Below are 20,109 nucleotides of genomic sequence, written 5' to 3'. Positions count from 1 at the left end.
GACTGCCGTAGCGCTAAGGTGGTCGTAACTCACATATCCTCAAACGGACTCACGACTGCTGTAGCGCCAAGGTGGTCGTAACACACATATCCTAACACGGACTTACGACTACCGTAGCGCTAAGGTGGTCGTAACTCACATATCCTAACACGTCGTAACTCACATATCCTAACACGGACTTACGACTGCTGTAGCGCTAAGGTGGTCGTAACTCACATATCTTAACACGGACTTACGACTGCCGTAGCGCTAAGGTGGTCGTAACTCACATATCCTAACACGGACTTACGACTGCCGTAGCGCTAAGGTGGTCGTAACTCACATATCTTAACACGGACTTACGACTGCCTATAGCGCTAAGGTGGTCGTAACTCACATATCCTCAAACGGACTTACGACTGCCGTAGCGCTAAGGTGGTCGTAACACACATATCCTAACACAGGATTGCCGAGACAAATGGGCCCGGACTGTCAAAATTTACATAAACCTCACATATGCCTCATTAAATGTTTTTTTCCATCAGGGGCATAGAATTATATTTACCCACATACTACTTATTGCGTGACTTTTCATCGTATTTTAAACAAACAAATCCGTTAAAATATAGATCTAATGTTGTATTTGATTACACCCAATCTTGGTCGTATGTTGTTTTTTGTTCAGTTTGGCCCGTGCTGCTTAAATTAATTTGAACATACCTGATGTATCATGAATTGTGTTTGGATCTTTGAACTAGCACGATATCGGTCCGACTTGACCCGGGCTGTCAAAAGCTACTTAAACGACTTAGATGTATCTTGAATTGTTTATATGTATTGAATAAGAGTGGGTATTGCAGAGAATTTTCATATTGCGATATATAGAAAACACATATTGTGATTAGTATTGCAATACATTGCAAGAAGTTTTTAGAAAAATAAAATATAATACATGTACTTTTAATCGAGTTAATGCTTGATTTATCAAGCAAAAACAAAACAAAATCACCATGTTTGATTAAGCTTTTATAAAACCTTTTAATCCTGACAAAATAAAAATGTAAATAAGATTTAGCACAAATGAAACACGGCAATATCCGAAGATTTCCGAGTGTTACGAAGTTTTCCGAATGCATGTCAAAATACCGGTTTTCGATCAGTGTATCGCAATACGTATCGTTTTCATGTCTGAACCGGTAAATACCGGTAAACCGCTTATATTGCGTAGCCCTAGTATTGAATAGTATTATATCTACTTAAATACTACTTCGTAATGCTACAGGGGCGGTGGGGTAGCCTAGTGGTTAAAGCCGAAGACCCGGGTTCGAATCCCCACATGGGTACAATGTGTGAAGCCCATTTCTGGTGTCCCCCGCCGTGATGTTGCTGGAATATTGCTAAAAGCGGCGTAAAACCAAACTCAGTCAGTCAGTCAGTCGTAATGTTACAATACATGACATGTACAGATAATTGGCCCGTTAAAGTAAAGCCCTCGTCCCTCTACATTTCTATCATTGTAAAAATGTGGACATCGAAATGTTTAAATGTTTTGTAAAATAAGCCGGAAATATGCGTTATTTCTAAACCCATTATCTTCCAGGTCTTCCTGTCATTCCGAGAAAACAAGTATATTAACTGAAGTGAGTTTAGCGTGATGATTATTATTGAACCAGGAACAATATTACACTTCACGTATGGAACAAGAATTATGACTTTTAATGAATAATATATAAAGTATGCGGTTATGATATCCGTTCTAAGGCATGATACCTGTAATCTGATCGTGGTTGCTGTGAATACTGATGAATTGGTGCGATCTGCCAAAATCAATTCACACAAGATTTCAGAGGTAAAGTTAATTTCGAATAATTTCAGTAAACATATAATAACCGTAGCTAAAAAAAAGAATGTATATCTGGACCAGACAACCCAGTGATCAACAACGTGAGCATCGATCTACGCATTTGGGATACGATGACATGTGTCTACCAAGTCAGCGAGCCTGACCACCCGATCCCGTTAGTCCCCTCTTACGACAAGCATGGGCCACTAAAGGCCCTTTTAACCCGGATCTTCACGAGTATCTAGAAAGAACAAATACCAATTCTAACCCAAATTGTTTCAGGTTCGGATCCCATTAAATGGTAGGGCAGGACTTACTTACAATTTTCTGGAATTATCATTTTCAGTGATCTTTTCTGTATGTTCTTCGCAAGCTTTCGTATTGCACTTGATGAAATCGGTTTCAGAAGATATTCGAGTTTGATAAGTACCTGGCGTTGGATTTTCTTATCTGCAAAATGTCCAAACCTACGATTAGTTCGTTTGTTTGTTGTTTGGGGCGGTGGGGTAGCCTAGTGGTTAAAGCGTTCGCTCGTCACGCCGAAGACCCGGGTTCGATTCCCATTTCTGGTGTCCCCTGTCGTGATATTGCTGGAATATTGCTAAAAGTCGGCGTAAAACTCACTCACTCACTCAATTGTTTGTTGTTTAACGCCGCACTCAGCAATATTTCAGCTATATGGCAGCGGTCTGTAAATAATCGAATCTGGACCAGACAATCCAGTTATCAACACCATGAGCATCGATCTACCTATTTTGGATACGATGACATGTGTCAACCAAGCCAGCGAGCCTGACCACCCGATCCCGTTAGTCGCCTCTTACGACAAGCATGGGTTACTGAAGATGAATTCTAACCCGGATCTTCACGGGTCTTACATTCATCATCATAGCACAAGTAATAGTACATACAGTCCGTTTGAGACAAAATGATACCGATGAATTTCAATCTAACACAAAAGCAAATAGACATAAAAGAATCAAACCAACGCGGACTGCAATAAAAACAACAGACCAACTCTAGAAAATATGGCATAATTTGTCACAAAAATAAAAAAGTTGTTTAAGAAACTGTCATCATTTATCTGTGCGTTGTCCCGGTTTGTTACAAGGGCGCTTAGGCAACTAAAGGAACAGCACGAAAAGCGACATGCACGTGCGTTAACGGGTTCTGAACAAATTTTTGAGCTGGCGAGATGACACGTACCCCAGCTGCACAGGCAGTGCACTGTATGTACTTGCATACCTGGGTCACCCCCTGTCATTTTCATCCTTGAAGAAATCATAGACTTTGTTAATAATAGACTTTCATTTTCTCTCACTTTGTCAATCAGCAGCAATCACACGTCTCTGACGTCACTAATGCACGTGCATCTCGCTTTTCGCGCCGTTCCTTTAGTTGCCAATGCGCCCTTGCAACAATCTGGGCAAACGCACAAATAAATGATGACAGTTTCTTAAACAAGTTTTTTTCCTTTTTGACAAAAAATATGAAATTGTTTTCTAGAGTTGGTCTGTTGTTTTTATTGCACTCCGCGTTGGTTTGATTCTTTTATGTCTATTTGTTTTTGTGTTAGATTGCAATTCATCGGTATCATTTTGTCTCAAACGGACTGTAGTGGTAAATGCTCGAGACTTTATGACTTTAGGCAACGAACAACCCTTTACATTCAAACTGTTTCATGTTCGGATGCTCTTGGTAGGGCAAGACATGCTTATTCAATATTCTGGTGTCATCACTGATTTTTAGGGATCAATCCATATAGGGGCGATTGGGACGGTGTGGCAGCCTACTACTACTACTACTACTACTACTACTACTACTACTACTTTTAAACCTCGGCTTCTATACCCAGGGACCCGTGAAGATCCGGGGTAGAATAGGTCTTCAGCAACCCATTCTTGTCATAAAAGGCGACTATGCTTGTCGTAAAAGGCGACTAACGGGATCGGGTGGTCAGGCTCGCTGACTTGTTTGACACGTGTCATCGGTTCCCAATTGCGCAGATCCATGCTCATGCTGTAGATCACTGGACCTGCTCTCCAGGCTGCAAAAAGTCCAAAATGCAGCTTCCAGATTGATCTGTAGAACAAACAAGCACAGCCACATCTCCCCAATCCTCATGCGTCTGCACTGGTTACCACTCCCAGCTAGGATAGAATACAAAATACTTAGCATGACTTAATGATGTCTTAACAACGCAGCTCCACCCTATCTTTCTAGTCTTGTAAGGGAGTATGTTCCAACCAGGACTCTGAGATCAGCCAATCAGTCGCTGCTCATCATCCCAAATGCACGTCTGAAGACATATGGACACCGACGTTTTTCCTACTTGTCAGCTATCCTCTGGAACAATCTGCACGTGTCTCTCAAAGAATCCCCCTCAATAGCCAGCTTCCAGTCTAACTTAAAAACTTTCCTGTTCAAGAAGCACTATGACATCTAAATGAACTCCTATTGTAAATATGTATATAGTTAGCGCCATGAGAGCAACCACTTGGTGATTGGATATAGGGCGCTATACAAATGGACTTATTACTTATTATTATTATTATTATTATTGTCTGGTCCAGACTCGAGTATTTACAGACCGCTGCCATATAGCTGGAATATTGCTGAGTGCGGCGTAAAACTAAACTCACTCACTCACTCAATACCCAGGGGACGGTGTGATAGCCTCGTAGTTAAAGCGTTCGCTCGTCACGCCGAAGACACGGGTTCGATTCCTCACATGGGTACAATTTGTGAAGCCCATTCCTGGTGTCTCCCGTTGTGATATTGCTGGTATATTGCTAAAAGCGGCTTAAATCTACACTCATTCACCCACTCACTCACTTCATATATGTTCACCGCTATGTTTCGTCCTGCACCCGATGGAATCGTTTTCCGTGGATAATCGAGACTGGTTAACGTTAATCTCTGGCGTTGGGTTTAATTATTTATGACATCTACAAACTGTAGAATCGTTTACCTAAAATACACGTCCGCGTTCCATTTGTGCGCGCTTGTATAACACAAGCAAGAAAAGCAAATAGACGCATTCGTAGGTCGACCAGTACATAGCCTCCTCTCTTCATGAATGTCCACGTTCAGGGCTAAATAGCTACACAAGTTGGCCCTTCTAAGGGGTATTTATCAAAAGCGGCGTTTTGTTTGAGACTGCGAGTGGAATCCTCGGGCAGTGTCGATACATACAGGTGAGGACGACAGTCAGGTATCTGGTCAGCTGCACACGTCAGAACAGGTAGGTCACTCAGGTATATAAATCATAGCTTGTGTTTGTAATATGATCTACTGTTTGATTCAGTTCATTGATTCAAAACATGCATGTTCCGAAACCGAATGACAGTCTATGACTATATATTTAGTCTGTATTTTAATTGTGTTTCTGATTCAACAGGACTAAAGCATGGCATCCCTAGAGAATAAAGTTATCATAATCACAGGTGAGATATTCATTCTAAAGTGTCCAGGTAACTAAGAATGTACTTACGTAACACTGTCCTGTGCGTCAGGATTCATCAATGTTATTGGCATCTTTCTTTTTTCTTTCTTATTATATAATGCATCGATTACTTTATGCGTGGTATTGGTCTTTTCTTTCCCTTGCTGTATTGCATACAATACTATAAACTGCGTTAAAATGAAAGTAGGCCAGCGGTACCCTTATATAAGACACTGACCTAGTTTGAATTGCACTTTAGAGTTGCCTCCCCTTGATAAGACATCACGATGTATATAGTTCAATAATCGCTCGCTTTGCGTGAAGGTCGACACTGTCATGTGGCCCTAATAGTTTATATTTTAGCAGAAAAACGGCGGTGATTTCCTCCCAAACCTAAAATACTTGTGAAGTAACTCAGCTGGAATGTTGATTGAAGCAGTTTTATCAAATGCACCCAATCTATGTGTAAGAAAATGAACTACTGTTAAGGTTCATTGTGATTGGAGATGTGTAAGAGTTCACAACAATATGTATGGTGAGGTAATTACGTCAGTGAATATACATCGTTCGCCATGAGTGCCTTTAAATATTGGAATTATCAACCAGGTCTTATTTAATCGGTATTCGCCGAACCTTTTATGAGGCAAATACCGATTTAATGGGCAATGTCTTTCTTTCACTTACATAATGGAACTAATGTAAATATTAATGAAGTTTTCTTTCTCTTATATAATGACAATGGCTCTATTGTAAATGTTCGTGGTTTTCTTTCTCTTATATAATGACAATGACGCTATTGTAAATGTTCGTGGTATTTTATTTCTCTTATATAATGACAATGACGCTATTGTAAATGTTCGTGGTGTTTTTCTTTCTCTTATATAATGACAATGATGCTATTGTAAATGTTCGTGGTTTTTCTTTCTCTTATATAATGACAATGGCTCTATTGTAAATGTTCGTGGTCATATATTTCTCTTATATAATGACAATGACGCTATTGTAAATGTTCGTGGTTTTCTTTCTCTTATATAATGACAATGATGCTATTGTAAATGTTCGTGGTTTTTCTTTCTCTTATATAATGACAATGACGCTATTGTAAATGTTCGTGGTGTTTTCTTTCTCTTATATATAATGACAATGGCGCTATTGTAAATGTTCGTGGTTTTCTTTCTCTTATATAATGACAATGACGCTATTGTAAATGTTGGTGGTTTTTCTTTCTCTTATATAATGACAATGACTCTATTGTAAATGTTCGTGGTGTTTTCTTTCTCTTATATAATGACAATGACGCTATTGTAAATGTTCGTGGTGTTTTCTTTCTCTTATATAATGACAATGACGCTATTGTAAATGTTCGTGGTTTTTTCTTTCTCTTATATAATGACAATGACTCTATTGTAAATGTTCGTGGTGTTTTCTTTCTCTTATATAATGACAATGACGCTATTGTAAATGTTCGTGGTGTTTTCTTTCTCTTATATAATGACAATGACGCTATTGTAAATGTTCGTGGTTTTTCTTTCTCTTATATAATGACAATGACGCTATTGTAAATGTTCGTGGTTTTTCTTTCTCTTATATAATGACAATGACGCTATTGTAAATGTTCGTGGTTTTTTTCTCTTATATAATGACAATTCTATTGTAAATGTTCGTGGTATTTTCTCTTATATAATGACAATGACGCTATTGTAAATGTTCGTGGTTTTCTTTCTCTTATATAATGACAATGACGCTATTGTAAATGTTCGTGGTTTTTCTTTCTCTTATATAATGACAATGACACGCTATTGTTTTCGTGGTTTTTCTCTTATATAATGACAATGACGCTATTGTAAATGTTCGTGGTTTTCTTTCTCTTATATAATGACAATGACGCCATTGTAAATGTTCGTGGTTTTCTTTCTCTTATATAATGACAATGATGCTCTGTTCGTGGTTTTTCTTTCTCTTATATAATGACATATTGTAAATTCGTGGTTTATATTTCTCTTATATAATGACAATGCTCGCTATTGTAAATGTTCGTGGTCTTTCTCTTATATAATGACAATGACGCTATTGTAAATGTTCGTGGTTTTTCTTTCTCTTATATAATGACAATAACTATTGTAAATGTTCGTGGTTTATTTCTCTTATATAATGACAATGACGCTATTGTAAATGTTAGTGGTTTTTCTTTCTCTTATATAATGACAATGACGCTATTGTAAATGTTCGTGGTTTTTTTCTCTTATATAATGACAATGGCTGCTATTGTAAATGTTCGTGGTTTTCTTTCTCTTTATATAATGACAATGATGTTCTATTGTAAATGTTCGTGTTTTTCTTTCTCTTATATAATGACAATGATCGCTATTGTAAATGTTCGTGGACGCCAAGTTTTCTTTCTCTTATATAATGACAATGGCGCTATTGTAAATGTTCGTGGTATTTTTTCTTTCTCTTATATAATGACAATGATGCTATTGTAAATGTTCGTGGTTTTTCTTTCTCTTATATAATGACAATGACGCTATTGTAAATGTTCGTGGTGTTTTTTTCTCTTATATAATGATCGTTCAATGACAATCCATATTAATGTTCTTATATAATGACAATGGCTCTATTGTAATGGGTAATGTCTTTCTTTCACTTATATATAATGACAATATGTAAAACGAGTTTTCTTTCCTGTATATAATGCCAAACTATTGTAAATGTTAGTGGTGTTCTATTGTTTTCTTCTTTCTCTTATATAATGACAATGACGCTATTGTAAATGTTCGTGGTTTTTCTTTCTCTTATATAATGACAATAACTATTGTAAATGTTCGTGGTATTCATATATTTCTCTATATAAATGACAATGATATAATGACTTAATAATAACCATTGTAAATGTTCGTGGGTTTTCTTTCTCTTATATAATGACAATGACCTCTATTGTAAATGTTTGTGGTGTTTTTTTTCTCTTATATAATGACAATGGTTTTTCGCTATTGTATAAATGTTCGTGGTGGTTTTTCTTTCTCTTATATGACAATTCTCTTATAAAATGACAATGACTGACGCTATTGTAAATGTTCGTGGCATTTGTAAATTTCTCTTATATAATGACAATAGCTCTATTGTAAATGTTCGTGGTGTTTTATTTCTCATATTTATAATGACAATTTTAAATGTTCATGGTGTTTTGTTTCTCCTTCAAAGTGGAACCTCCATTATAAATATTAATGTGTATATTACCTTTCTCTTGCTAAATGGTACCACTTCGACTGTGAGCATTCATTGATTTGTCTTCACATGCAACAATCGTACTGGTAGTAGTGACGTAAATATTCGTGTTACGATGTTCTTGCATAATAGTGCTGTTCTATGTGTTGTTCTATGTTGGATGCAGGAACCAGCTCTGGTATTGGTGCCCAGACCGCCCTCTATCTGTCCCAGTACAAGCCCAGACTGGTTCTGGTGGCTCGGCGCCAAGAGCTGCTGGAGAAGGTGGCGGCACAATGTAAGGACAAGGGACTTCCCCAGGACAAGGTATGCACGAGTATAGTAGATAGATAACATTAGATCTTTAAGTGGCATTTAGAAGTGATACACATAAGCAGTGTGCGAAACAGCCACTGACCCGGTAGCCCGTAGTCTGTCTCACAATCCCTGAACCACATTATTTTACCCTACTGCCAAGCAGTCCCTGCAATGCTAAAGCACTAAATGAAGCAAGTCTAGATTTCCCCAGGTTCAGGCCTGACTCTCCCAACTCACTGGGGCTCCTTTTTAATTTAAATGGGTTTATTTGTTACTATCAAAATTATATTTATTCAGGGACTAAGCGTTAGTCTAGGTAGCCCGTGGCTAGTGAAAATCCAGTCGGGCCAGTAAATATCCACAGTCACTTTCCCGACTGGCTAGTGAATTTTCATGGGGCCATTTTGTAAATGTATCACTCTCTCTGACTTGTTAGGTTAAAATACACTTTTAAATCATGCAAGATCATGGCCTGATAAAAATGTTCATCATATTAGCATCTTAATGATGAAACCCGTGTCATGCCGACAATATCTTATTCTCATTTATTTTTGTAATCTTTTGCTTAGTTTCTTCATTCAAATTTCGCTCTAGTGAATTATTTTGTGTAAAAGTAACTTTCAGGCATAGCCAGCTCGACTGGCTAGCACAATTTGGAAACTATTTCGCACACTGCACATAAGTAAGACAGTTTTATGGATGTAAAACTGATTTTAATGATAATTAACTTCTTTATTGCAATGGAGTGTGGCGTTTCGGTGTAGGTACTAACACTGTTATCACCGCTTGATAACGGTGTTAGTACCTTCACCCAAACGTCGCACTCATTGCAATAAAGAAGTTGACTATCCATAGAACTTAGTTTTCCTCCATCTTCACAACTTCTAAAATGCCTCTCAAAGAAACTTCTCGGAATGTCTGCTTGGGTATATTAGTTGAGATGAAATGCGGTGAGTGAGTGAGTGTGGTTTTAGGCCATAGGAGGTTCGATGTCATGGTATCTCAAATGCGCAGATCGATCCTCATCTTGTAAATCACTGGAATACCTGGATTTGTTACAGACGTTAAACAACGGAACGAGTTGATTTTTTAACTGCAATCTTTATTCAGTACTTAAAAGGCCACAGGCCTGTAGTACATTTAAAGTTTACATGAGTAGTTAGAATTCATGTACAAATTCTTTTCTATAACAATCCTTTTCCTTAGGCTCATAGCAAAATAGATATACATTGCCAGATGCTGTAACACATCCTCGATAATCTCCCAGGTATACGTTACGATCACTCTCCACTATACCCTGGATGCATCCACGGCGGCAGGGGCGATGATTTTATTACCTCCCGTGGCTGGCTCCGCATTCTCACAGTAGCCAATCAGCTACAAATGTAAGCCGCCGTTACAACCGAGCTTGCCAGTGTCAACAAAGATTGCGGTCTCAGTTGCAAAGGTTTGTTCGCAGTGCCACTCAGATTTTTGGGAAATAATAAAGACAAATTCACAGATCTGAAACTTTAAAAGAATATATGAAAGAACTCCTTCTACTTCTTCTTAGAGTACCTCTGCATCAATTGTGTTGCCAAGTTTAAACGGTTAGATAATTTAAGACGCGAAAGTGAGTTGTGATTGGTTCGCTCAACTTCCCAACGTAGGCACCTGACTGGATAAAAAGCCAGCAAAGGGATGTAATAAAATCATCGCCCCAAGCCGTCGATGCATCCAGGGTATAGTGGAGAGTGATCGTAACGTATACCCTGGAGATTATCGAGGATGGCTGTAATAATGATGTGGTAGTATCTGTTAATAGTGAAATTAATTTTCTTACACTTAGATGCATATTATAGTATGGCTTTAAATATTACGTTCGTAGAGTCGTATAAACAGGACAGATTAGAAGGAAATGTAGTTGATCCTCAACAGTATTCATGTTACATAATTGACATATTTGAACTTATATAGAGCATGTATGGCTGATTTTATTAGTGCGAACTAATGCAGGTTTCATAGTGTCACCCTAATGTGATACCATTCCGGCTTTCAACCTGTGTACCCAACGGGGCGGCTAATGGTTAAAGCGTCCACTCGTCACGCTGGACACCCGCGTTCAATTCCCTACATGGGTACAATGGGTGAAGCCTATTTCTGGTGTCCACCGTCGTGAAATTGCTGGAATATTGCTATAGCTGCGAAACACGCAAGCACGCACGTGTACCCCACATAATAACGGGTTGGGACTGAGAGAAATCAACACTATGTCAAAAATAGTTCTCTGAACACAACCCAGATAACGTCATACCGGTGTTTGTGTTGTAGATTCTAATCCTGCCTGCTGACCTGTCCAAGATGGAGGATTTGGATAAGATTGTTTCTGAGACGATAAAAAAGTTCGGCCAAATCGACGTTCTGGTAAGCGGGACATTCCACCATAGGACCATCGCACTCATGATAGAACTGGGTTGTATGTAGTTAATATACACGTCGCTCTTCTAGCTGAATTTGTGTAAATTCATACCCAGGCATTGTGGCATCTTTAGCCTACAAGTTTCCAATGATGTTCAAAATTGTTTGTATATCCTGTTTTGTTATTTATCTACATTTTAATGATTAAACTTCTGTAGTTTTCTGAACATATATAATCGATGACATAATAACACGACTTTGCGCAAACATGTCTAGTCTGCAATAAACGATGGTATTGTGATTTATCATCCAAAACTGATATATCAAACGATATCTCTAGAGATACGTTTTGACAAGAGTACAATGCCAATGCTATGACGTCATGTACTTGATGACGTCACAAATGGCATGCACGCAAGTCTAATGGCAGTACCATGTCGAATACAAGAAAATTTAGTGAGGAAGAATCTCACCCTCGTGTCTTCTGATATAAACATATAGTCAAATTAACATATTCTCTATATCTTTAGCGTGAAAAGTTAACTTTACATGTAATATAGTCCTCAAATTAAACAGTTTTAGCGTAATGTATCCTCCAGAATGCAACCTTGAAGATCAAGGTTAGAATTGATCTTCATCCACCCATGCTTGTCGTAAGAGGCGACTAACGGGATCGGGTGGTCAGGTTCGCTGACTTGGTTGACACATGTCATCGTATCCCAATTGCGTAGATCGTAGCACATGCTGTTGATCACTGGATTGTCTGGTCCAGACTCGATTATTTACAGACCGCCGTCATATAGCTGGAATATTGCTGAGTACGGGTTAAACAACAAACCAATAAACCAACTTCAGCATGATATTTGACACGAAGCATATCAATCGTAAAATTAAATGTATTCGATATCAAAGGATACCCTGTGGGCCAAGCATTGCTGACCAGACTGGATACCCAGATGTGACATGCCTGAATCCACCTTAAGCAATTACAGGGTACGAGCGTACATATTCATTGTTTGACCCAGGAGCCTTGTCCAGTCCTGAGCCTTGTACAATATTTAGCTTGACCGTCCACTGCTGACCAGGTCAACAACGCAGCTGCAATGGCCGGTATGACTGGAGTGGGCAAGTACACACCCGAGGCGTACCAGAAGATAATGGACGTCAACCTGAAGGCTCCCATGTTCCTCTCACAGGCAGCTGTGCCGCATCTGAAAAAGACTAAAGGTACAGGTGTAATGGATCTTAGAGGAGGGGCGGTGGGGTAGCCTAGTGGTAGAAGCGTTCGCTCGTTACGCCGAAGATCCGGGTACGATTCCCCACATGGTTGCAATGTTTGAAGCCCATTTCTGGTGTCCCTTGCCATGATAATGCTGGAATATTGATAAAAGTGGCGTAAACCTAAACTCACTCACTAATGGATCAGAGGAACGGCTCTTTAATATCTACTGGGTGGGTGAATGTGTTTGTTAGTGACAGGCACCGTCCAGGTGGGCCATTTTACGTTTAGAGACAGGCACCTACCAGAGACGACAACTTACATTTTCAAACTCCATGACTCGCTCCTGTGAAAAGAAGATTTACGTTTTGAGAAAGAATGATATGACCTTAAAAGCTATTTAGAATCATTAGAAAAAAGCTCTTTAATGACTTCTTTTTGGGTCTCATTGTCTCAACTAGAATAGATTTAAAAGAAACGTCTTAATCTAAACGCAATGCAACGATTCTGCTCTTGGTGCCAAATGAGTATGACTGTTTTAAGTCCCTATAGGCTTGTTTAATTATGGTGAAACAACCTGAGGTAAAATATTTTGTCCCAATGAGTCAAAGGCGTTCGCATTATGTCTATTTATACCCCGACGCGTGTTTAGCGCGAAGCGGGGGATATAGTATAAGGCTCCGTCCGTCCGTCCGTCCGTACGTACGAATTGGAATATCTTAAGAACCGTTGACTAGATTCTTTTCATATTTGGTACCTAGCTTCATCAGAGTATAAGAGAGGTCCCAGTCAGGTTTGGTGACCTTGACCTTAATTCCAAGGTCACAAGGGGACTTTTACCCTTTTCAGCGAGATATCTCAAGAACCCTTCACTAGATTTTCTTCATATTCAAGACCAAGCTTTACTTAGGGAAGGCGCAGGGCCCAGTCGATTTTAGTGACCTTCACATAATGTTCAAGGTCATGGCAACACTTTGAAGATTTCAGCATATTAATCTGCATGTTATGCTTGTCAGCGAGATACCTCAAGAACCATTCACTGGATTTTCTTCATATTTGTCGCCAAGCTTGATCCCGGGATGGTGCAGGACCCAGTCGATTTTGGTGACCTTCACGTAATTTTCAAGGTCACAAAGACACTTTGAAGATTTCACCATGTTAAATTGCATGTTAAGATAGTCAGCAAGATATTGCAAAAACCATTCACTGGATTTTTTTCATATTTGACACCAAGCTTCATCTAATAAAGGCGCAGGGCCCAGTCAATTTTGGTGACCATCACATAATTGTCAAGGTCACTGCGACACTTTGAAGATTTCAGCATGTTAACCTGAATTCACTGGATTTTCTTCATAGACTTTCAAGACTTCCCTTGAATGTTTTTCAATAAGCAATTTCTTTAGCACCATTTTTGCATAGTTCATACACTATGACATTCATGTCAAGGTCAAAGTCAGTCTTGAAAATATTTGTGTGTTTGAACAACTTAAGAGCAAGATATCAAGAGAGGTTGACTGGTCATGTTTTTGTTGACATTTAACTTCATCTTAAACTATCATTACTTTTTAAGTCTGATTTGATAATTTGCGGTGGGGATTATGTCACCTTAGTGACAATGCTTGTTGTTCTTGTTTTATGCCGCACCCAGTAATGTCCTCCTTTATGGAATCACTCTGTATATATTCAACCATACAATCCAGTGATTGACATCATGAGCAACGACTTCCTCATTTTGGATCCGATGGCATGCATCAACCAGCTGTACCTTTGAAGCAAGTAGTGTTTTGTATTTGAAAATGTAAAACAAGATTTAAAATGAAAATATGGAATACTCCAAGGGAAAACCACAGTCTTGCTGTTTTTTTACAGCACTGCATATGAAAATATTTAAATGTATCTATAATCCAAGGGGAAAGTTTTAAACCGTCTAAATTATGTTTCAGGGTCTATTATCAACATTTCGAGCACAGCGGCAACTGAAGCAGTAAGTCTACAACCTATGTTAGCCTGATATACTTAAATCAACTCATATGACAACTGATTATTTCTAGTCTCGACCACTTAATATACTATCCTAAAGAAGAAACGCATAGGCGTTTTGTATTTTTGAAAAATCTATTAATTACCTATTGTGTTCAAACAATCGTCAAAATGTGCAGCGAAAGTGTTGATAATATGATTTTACACAATTGCACAAGTAAAAAATCGACTTTATCTGAAAATGTTTATTTTGATGAGATTTCTTACAAGGTTTAAAAAGGCATCGCCACAACGCAACAAAAATCACCTTCCAGTTGAAATTGAGCAGCAAAGAGCATGCACTGTCTGGCTAAAAACATCCAGATTACTTTCGGAAATCTGCATTCATTTTGAAGGAGTTTCAAGGTCAAATCACTACGCCACGTCTTGACGCTGCCACACGGAACATCGCCATTGAAAGAATGCACGCTGGAGATTACCAATCTTCTGTTGCCAGGCGTCTGAATGTTAGTCTGAGCACGATATGACGGCTCGCAGCTCGTTACAACCAAACAGGTATAACAAATGACCGTCCCCGTACATGCAGACCTCGAGTCACCACTGCAGCCCAAGATCGGTACATCCGGGTACTACATTTGCGTAACCGTACTGCCACGGGTGGGAGCACAACAGCCAGGGTGCCTGGACTTCGGAGGATATCCGGTCAAACTGTACGGAACAGGTTGAGAGAAATTGGACTGAGAGCCAGGAGACCCGACGTCGGGACCGTACTACGTCTTCACCATCGCGTTCAACGTCCCCGTTTTCTAAAATTATCCACTTGGTTGCATAGACATTTCCTTCTTCTAAACTGATGTCAAAATTCATGTACTAAAGTCTATTTGTGGACGAGTTATAATTGTTTGAAAATCTTACAACATTTTCGCAACAGATTTCTGGCCTATGCGTTTCTTTTTTGGGATAGTATATGTGTTACAGTCAGTTTGTGAAATCTGTCATTTCGTGAAATGAGTACACAATTTCAGTCATTTCGTGAAATAACTAAGAGGGTCAGCCACTTCGCTATTGGCTATATAAATTGCTCATTAATATTATTTCCCGTCAGGTGATAACTGCGAGATTGCAATCGTAGTGAGAAGGAAAATTATTTCAAAATACAACGAAACGTTATTGAATTGTGAGAAATCTGTGTTGGCCTGCGATGGGTCTACGGCGCTTGTAAAGAGCCCGTAACTCCATTTCCGTCGGGAGATCTGGGTTAGAATTGATCTTCAGTAACCTATGCTTGTCATACAAGGCGACTAACGGGATCGGGTGGTCAGGCTCGCTGACTGATCGGTGCTCTTGATGGTGATCACTGGATTGTCTGGTCCAGACACAATTATTTACAGACCGCCGCCATATACCTGGACTATTGCTGAGTGCGGCGTAAAACTAAACTCACTCACTCATCATTTCCCCGCGGTTGTCGTGCGGCGGGCGCCGTAGCCTCTACGATTTTGTCAAAACAGCGAGGTTTGACAAATTTGAAAAAATCGTAAGCCCGTAGATGGCATGGCACAGCCACCGCACGGTGATTGTGCGGTAAACGCACGATTTTTAAGTTAAAAAAAATCGTACCCGCATGGCCATCGCATGGGATATCCGCATGGCCATCGCACGGCTCCGTAAGATCATAAGATGTCCGCGCAGTAGCTGCGGAGACCACACGGAAACCGCACGATCTCCGTAGGATTTCTGTGCAGCCTCCATGCAGGTTTGCCTCGACCTGTCCTCAAGGAAATCGCACGATGCCCGTAGACAATGTGAAAACAAACGTCGTAGCCCGCGGTCACCCACGATGCCCACAAAAGCGTACGGTAAATGTTAGACTACAGTAACTTTATCGTACGGCTCCGTACGATGTAAAATGTGATCCAGGTCTTAAGGGTGTTAAGGGTGTTGTCTAAAGTGCATTTGTTTTTCTCCAGACGCCATTCTTCACGATATACTGCGCCAGCAAGGCAGGACTGGACCAGTTCACCAAGTGCCTAGCTCTCGGTAAGTGACCCCTCCCTCTGACCCCTTCTCTGCATTTTTTAGCCGGTTCACACGCGCGCACACACGCACGCACGAACACACACAGCGAATATGTGTCCTATATACGAAAAAGCTTGTAGTAAGACATTGCAATTTTTAACATAAATTGTTTTATGTGTTTCAGAATTGGCTCCATTTGACGTCAGAGTCAACTCAATCAGGTGAGTACTTTTAAAGCTCGAAGTATCCTCGCAGTGTACATAACGGGGATAATCCGGAATATGAAACGTCAATGCCAGAGATTAACCCACCTCAAGTCTCCACCGAAATTTCAATGTTGATAATTAAAGAGATATGCTCATTTGAACCCGCGATCATCGGATTCTGGACACGGTTAAGTCAAACGTGAGTGAGTGAGTGAGTTGGGCTATACGCTGCTTTTAGCAATATCACAGCGGGGGACAGCAGAAATGGACTTCGTACATTGTACTCATGTGGGGAATCGAACCCGGGTCTTCGGCGTTACGAGCGAACGCTTTGACCTTTAGGCTACCCCGGTAGTTTAGATGACTGGGTCATCGTTATCACCGAAGACACCAAGCGATTATTTTCAAAATATATTTTCCAGACCCGGGCTGATCTTGACAGACACGATGACCAGCATCCCGAACATGGCAGAAAAAGTAAGAGTTGTTTTTTACCCCGAGGCACCGAACACAAACCAAAATTTGGTTTGTTGTTCAAAGTCTCGCTCAGGAATATTCCGTCTTTATTGTCATCTCTGTAAATAAGCTGGTCTCGACCAGACAATCCAATGATAGATGGCTAACACTATAAACCCAGCTTCAGTCTGGGTTAGTACAAGCAGCCGCATATACACATACACACGCATGCACGTCGTCATATGAGCGAAATATTCTCAAGCACGACGTTAAACCCTATTCCACCACCACCACCAATGATAGACATCGTGAATATCAATCTACACTATTGGGATGCATCAACAAGTGAGCGAGCCTGACCACCCAATCCCGTTTGTGGCCTCTTACGACAAGCATGTGTTGCTGAAGACCAATTCTAACCCGGATCTTCACTATAAATGAGTTGACAAAATGATACTAGTATCATGAAAAAGAGTATTTTTATTTGGAGATGCTCCTGAAAAAAACCGCACTATGTGGTGGTGATATATCCCATTCAGTTCCGGGTCAGTGTTATGAAGACCAATTCTAACCCGGATTCTTAACTATAAATGAGTTCAAAAGTTGACAAAATGATATCATGAAAAGGAGGGTTTTTTATTTGGAGATTCTCCGAAAAAAACGCACCATGTGGTGGTGATATATCCCATTCAGTTCCGGGTCAGTTTTATGAAGACCAATTCTAAACCGGATTCTTAACTATAAATGAGTTAAAAAGTTGACAAAATGATATCATGAAAAGGAGGTTTTCTTTATTTGGAGATTCTCCGGAAAAAACGCACCATGTGGTGGTGATATATCCCATTCAGTTCCGGGTCAGTTTTATGAAGACCAATTCTAACCCGGATTCTTAACTATAAATGAGTTCAAAAGTTGACAAAATGATCTCATAAGAGGAGGGTTTTTTATTTGGAGATTCTCGAAATGAAAAAAACGCACCATGTGAGTCCGAAAAAACGCACCATGTGGTGGCAACCCATTCAGTTCCGGGTCAGTTTTATGTAACTGGCTTATTTCACGACTTATTTGTTTGACTTTTTAAAACATTGACATGTCTAACGAGAGAGTGAAATGCAACGCATTCTATTGACTCTGTGGAAGTGTTCTTAAATGACTGTATTTGAGAGTTTACTTTATCCCTCATAGTTTTTAAAACGAATTCTGTAAGTTGGAAAAATAAGGAACAGTTATTTCGGCCAACATGCTGCCAGACATTTAAATAGGCTACACACGTTCCCACAAATACGTTCCGGGGAGGTGGGGTAGCCCTGTGGTTAAAGCGTTCGGTCGTCACGCCGAAGACCCGGGTTCGATTCCACACATGAAAGCCCATTTCTGGTGTCCCCCGCCGTGATATTACAGGAATATTGATAAAAGCGGCATAAAACCCAACTCACTCACTCACTCACTAATACGCTTCCATAAATTAATGTTTTGATATTACACGTCTTTCAGATGAAGGAAATGGGAAAGTCTAGTCAGCCACTCCGAGGTGCCGGGGAGGGTGTGGATATTGCCAAAATCGTCAAGTTTCTGGCCAGTGACGACGCTGGCTTCATGACCGGAGAAAGTATGTACGTTGACGGCGGACGCCATCTTATTGGCGCGTCGGCATCTGTGAAGATGGGTTAGGACCATCACGACTATCCATGACTTGACACTGTCTAACTCAGGGCGATCACATTTTCTCTCATTATTTGATTTCTAGCGATCCAGCATCTTAGGCTTTTGTCCTCCCATGCAATGGTTCAAGAATATTGTAGTCCAATAGCAGCAGCAGAAACAACAGCAATAGCAACAACAGCAACATCAGCAACACTATATAATAATAATAATAGTAGTAGTAGTAATAATAATAAGCAGAAGATTAGAAAAGAGAGAAAATTGCACTCGTTTTAAATTGTTTGAGACAGGACGGTAAGATAGATATGGTTATATGTTTTCATTTGGCTTTTTGGGTGTTTCTTATGTCGCTTTTAATGTGCTTGTGAACATAATTTACCCCGACACAAGTCTGCTTTCTCAGATCACCCCATTGTATTCGGATCACCCCAAATGATCATATATCCTGTCATGTTTTCCAGTTGTGGTGATAAGGGCCCTTAAGTCTCGCGAGGCGCTACTTCCGGTAATGGTTTTCCGGTGACATGCATGTATTGAAGAACCGGTTCTGGTTCCAAATTACGCGACCGCAAAATGTGACTTCACTAGACTGGACCAAGTGTACTACCACGCTTGGCTGCACAGCCGTTGACAGATATACACGTGCTCTTCATACACAGTCCAAGTGTTTTTGTAGCCCGTTGCATGTCAACTGTGGTCTGAGTCAGACTGAGCTATTGCCGCACTCTCCTACCCAGAGTTCCATGCGGCCAGCCAGCATAGTACCTCATTCGTCACCACTCGCCCCTTTCCGTAAACTCGCTATTCGGCTTGTCCCGGAATAATACGAGTTGGTCACGAATGCATAGTACCTCTGCCACAGGCCAGAAAGATGTGACGATTCGTCACATCTTGCACCGTCCATTCAATATAATCTACATATTTCTTAACTCTTTTATTTTTGACGAGTCTACACATCTAATTAAACATCTTTGATAGAATGGTTTAGTTTCACTGAGAAAATATCCTAAAACATGTAACACTATTTCGATTTGCGTAGCGATCCTTTGTTTACATAGGTTGTATGGCTCCACGTGCTGTCATCGAAGCCGACGGAGAGCAAACGATGCAGCCAGTTTGATATCTAAATATGTACTGTCATAAACCTTACTGTCGCAGTTGTGGAAGATTATTTATGTAACAATGTAAAACATTATGAAGAGCGCGCCGAAAAGCTTGCGTAAGGCCAGTCTCTTCTTATTATGAATATGCGCGTTTGTTTACAAACAAGAGAAAAGTCCGGTCACGTGATATGCAAATTAGCCTGTGGCAGTGATGTTATGCTAAGTCATCACTGCGCCGGAGTGTGCCATTGCCGTAAAACGTTGTTTGTCACCGGAAG

General features: G+C 40.0%; 1 protein-coding gene across 3 annotated transcripts; it reads left to right on the top strand.

The window, feature by feature from the left end:
- Positions 1 to 4,604: 4,604 nt before the first annotated feature.
- On the top strand, positions 4,605 to 19,559 carry LOC124262965 (dehydrogenase/reductase SDR family member 4-like). Of its 3 annotated transcripts, none has more exons than XM_046697586.1 (10): positions 4,605 to 5,066; positions 5,223 to 5,268; positions 8,659 to 8,798; positions 11,100 to 11,192; positions 12,272 to 12,413; positions 14,349 to 14,389; positions 16,356 to 16,425; positions 16,589 to 16,625; positions 17,033 to 17,087; positions 18,561 to 19,559. In XM_046697586.1, the coding sequence occupies exons 2-10, from the start codon at positions 5,232 to 5,234 to the stop codon at positions 18,735 to 18,737; spliced, it is 792 nt and encodes a 263-aa protein (XP_046553542.1). In that variant the 5' UTR covers positions 4,605 to 5,066; positions 5,223 to 5,231; the 3' UTR covers positions 18,738 to 19,559. The 3 variants fall into 3 exon arrangements, with proteins under 3 accessions (XP_046553542.1, XP_046553540.1, XP_046553541.1); XM_046697584.1 differs by having other exon boundaries at positions 17,033 to 17,093; XM_046697585.1 differs by lacking the exon at positions 4,605 to 5,066 and having other exon boundaries at positions 5,076 to 5,268; positions 17,033 to 17,093.
- Positions 19,560 to 20,109: the final 550 nt, after the last annotated feature.

This window comes from Haliotis rubra, unplaced genomic scaffold (assembly GCF_003918875.1).
Source record: "Haliotis rubra isolate DU_JTF1 unplaced genomic scaffold, ASM391887v1 Scf861, whole genome shotgun sequence".
NCBI lineage: Eukaryota > Metazoa > Mollusca > Gastropoda > Lepetellida > Haliotidae > Haliotis > Haliotis rubra.
Note: the sequence above shows the minus strand (reverse complement) of the source record. Positions and strands in the feature narration are given on the sequence as shown.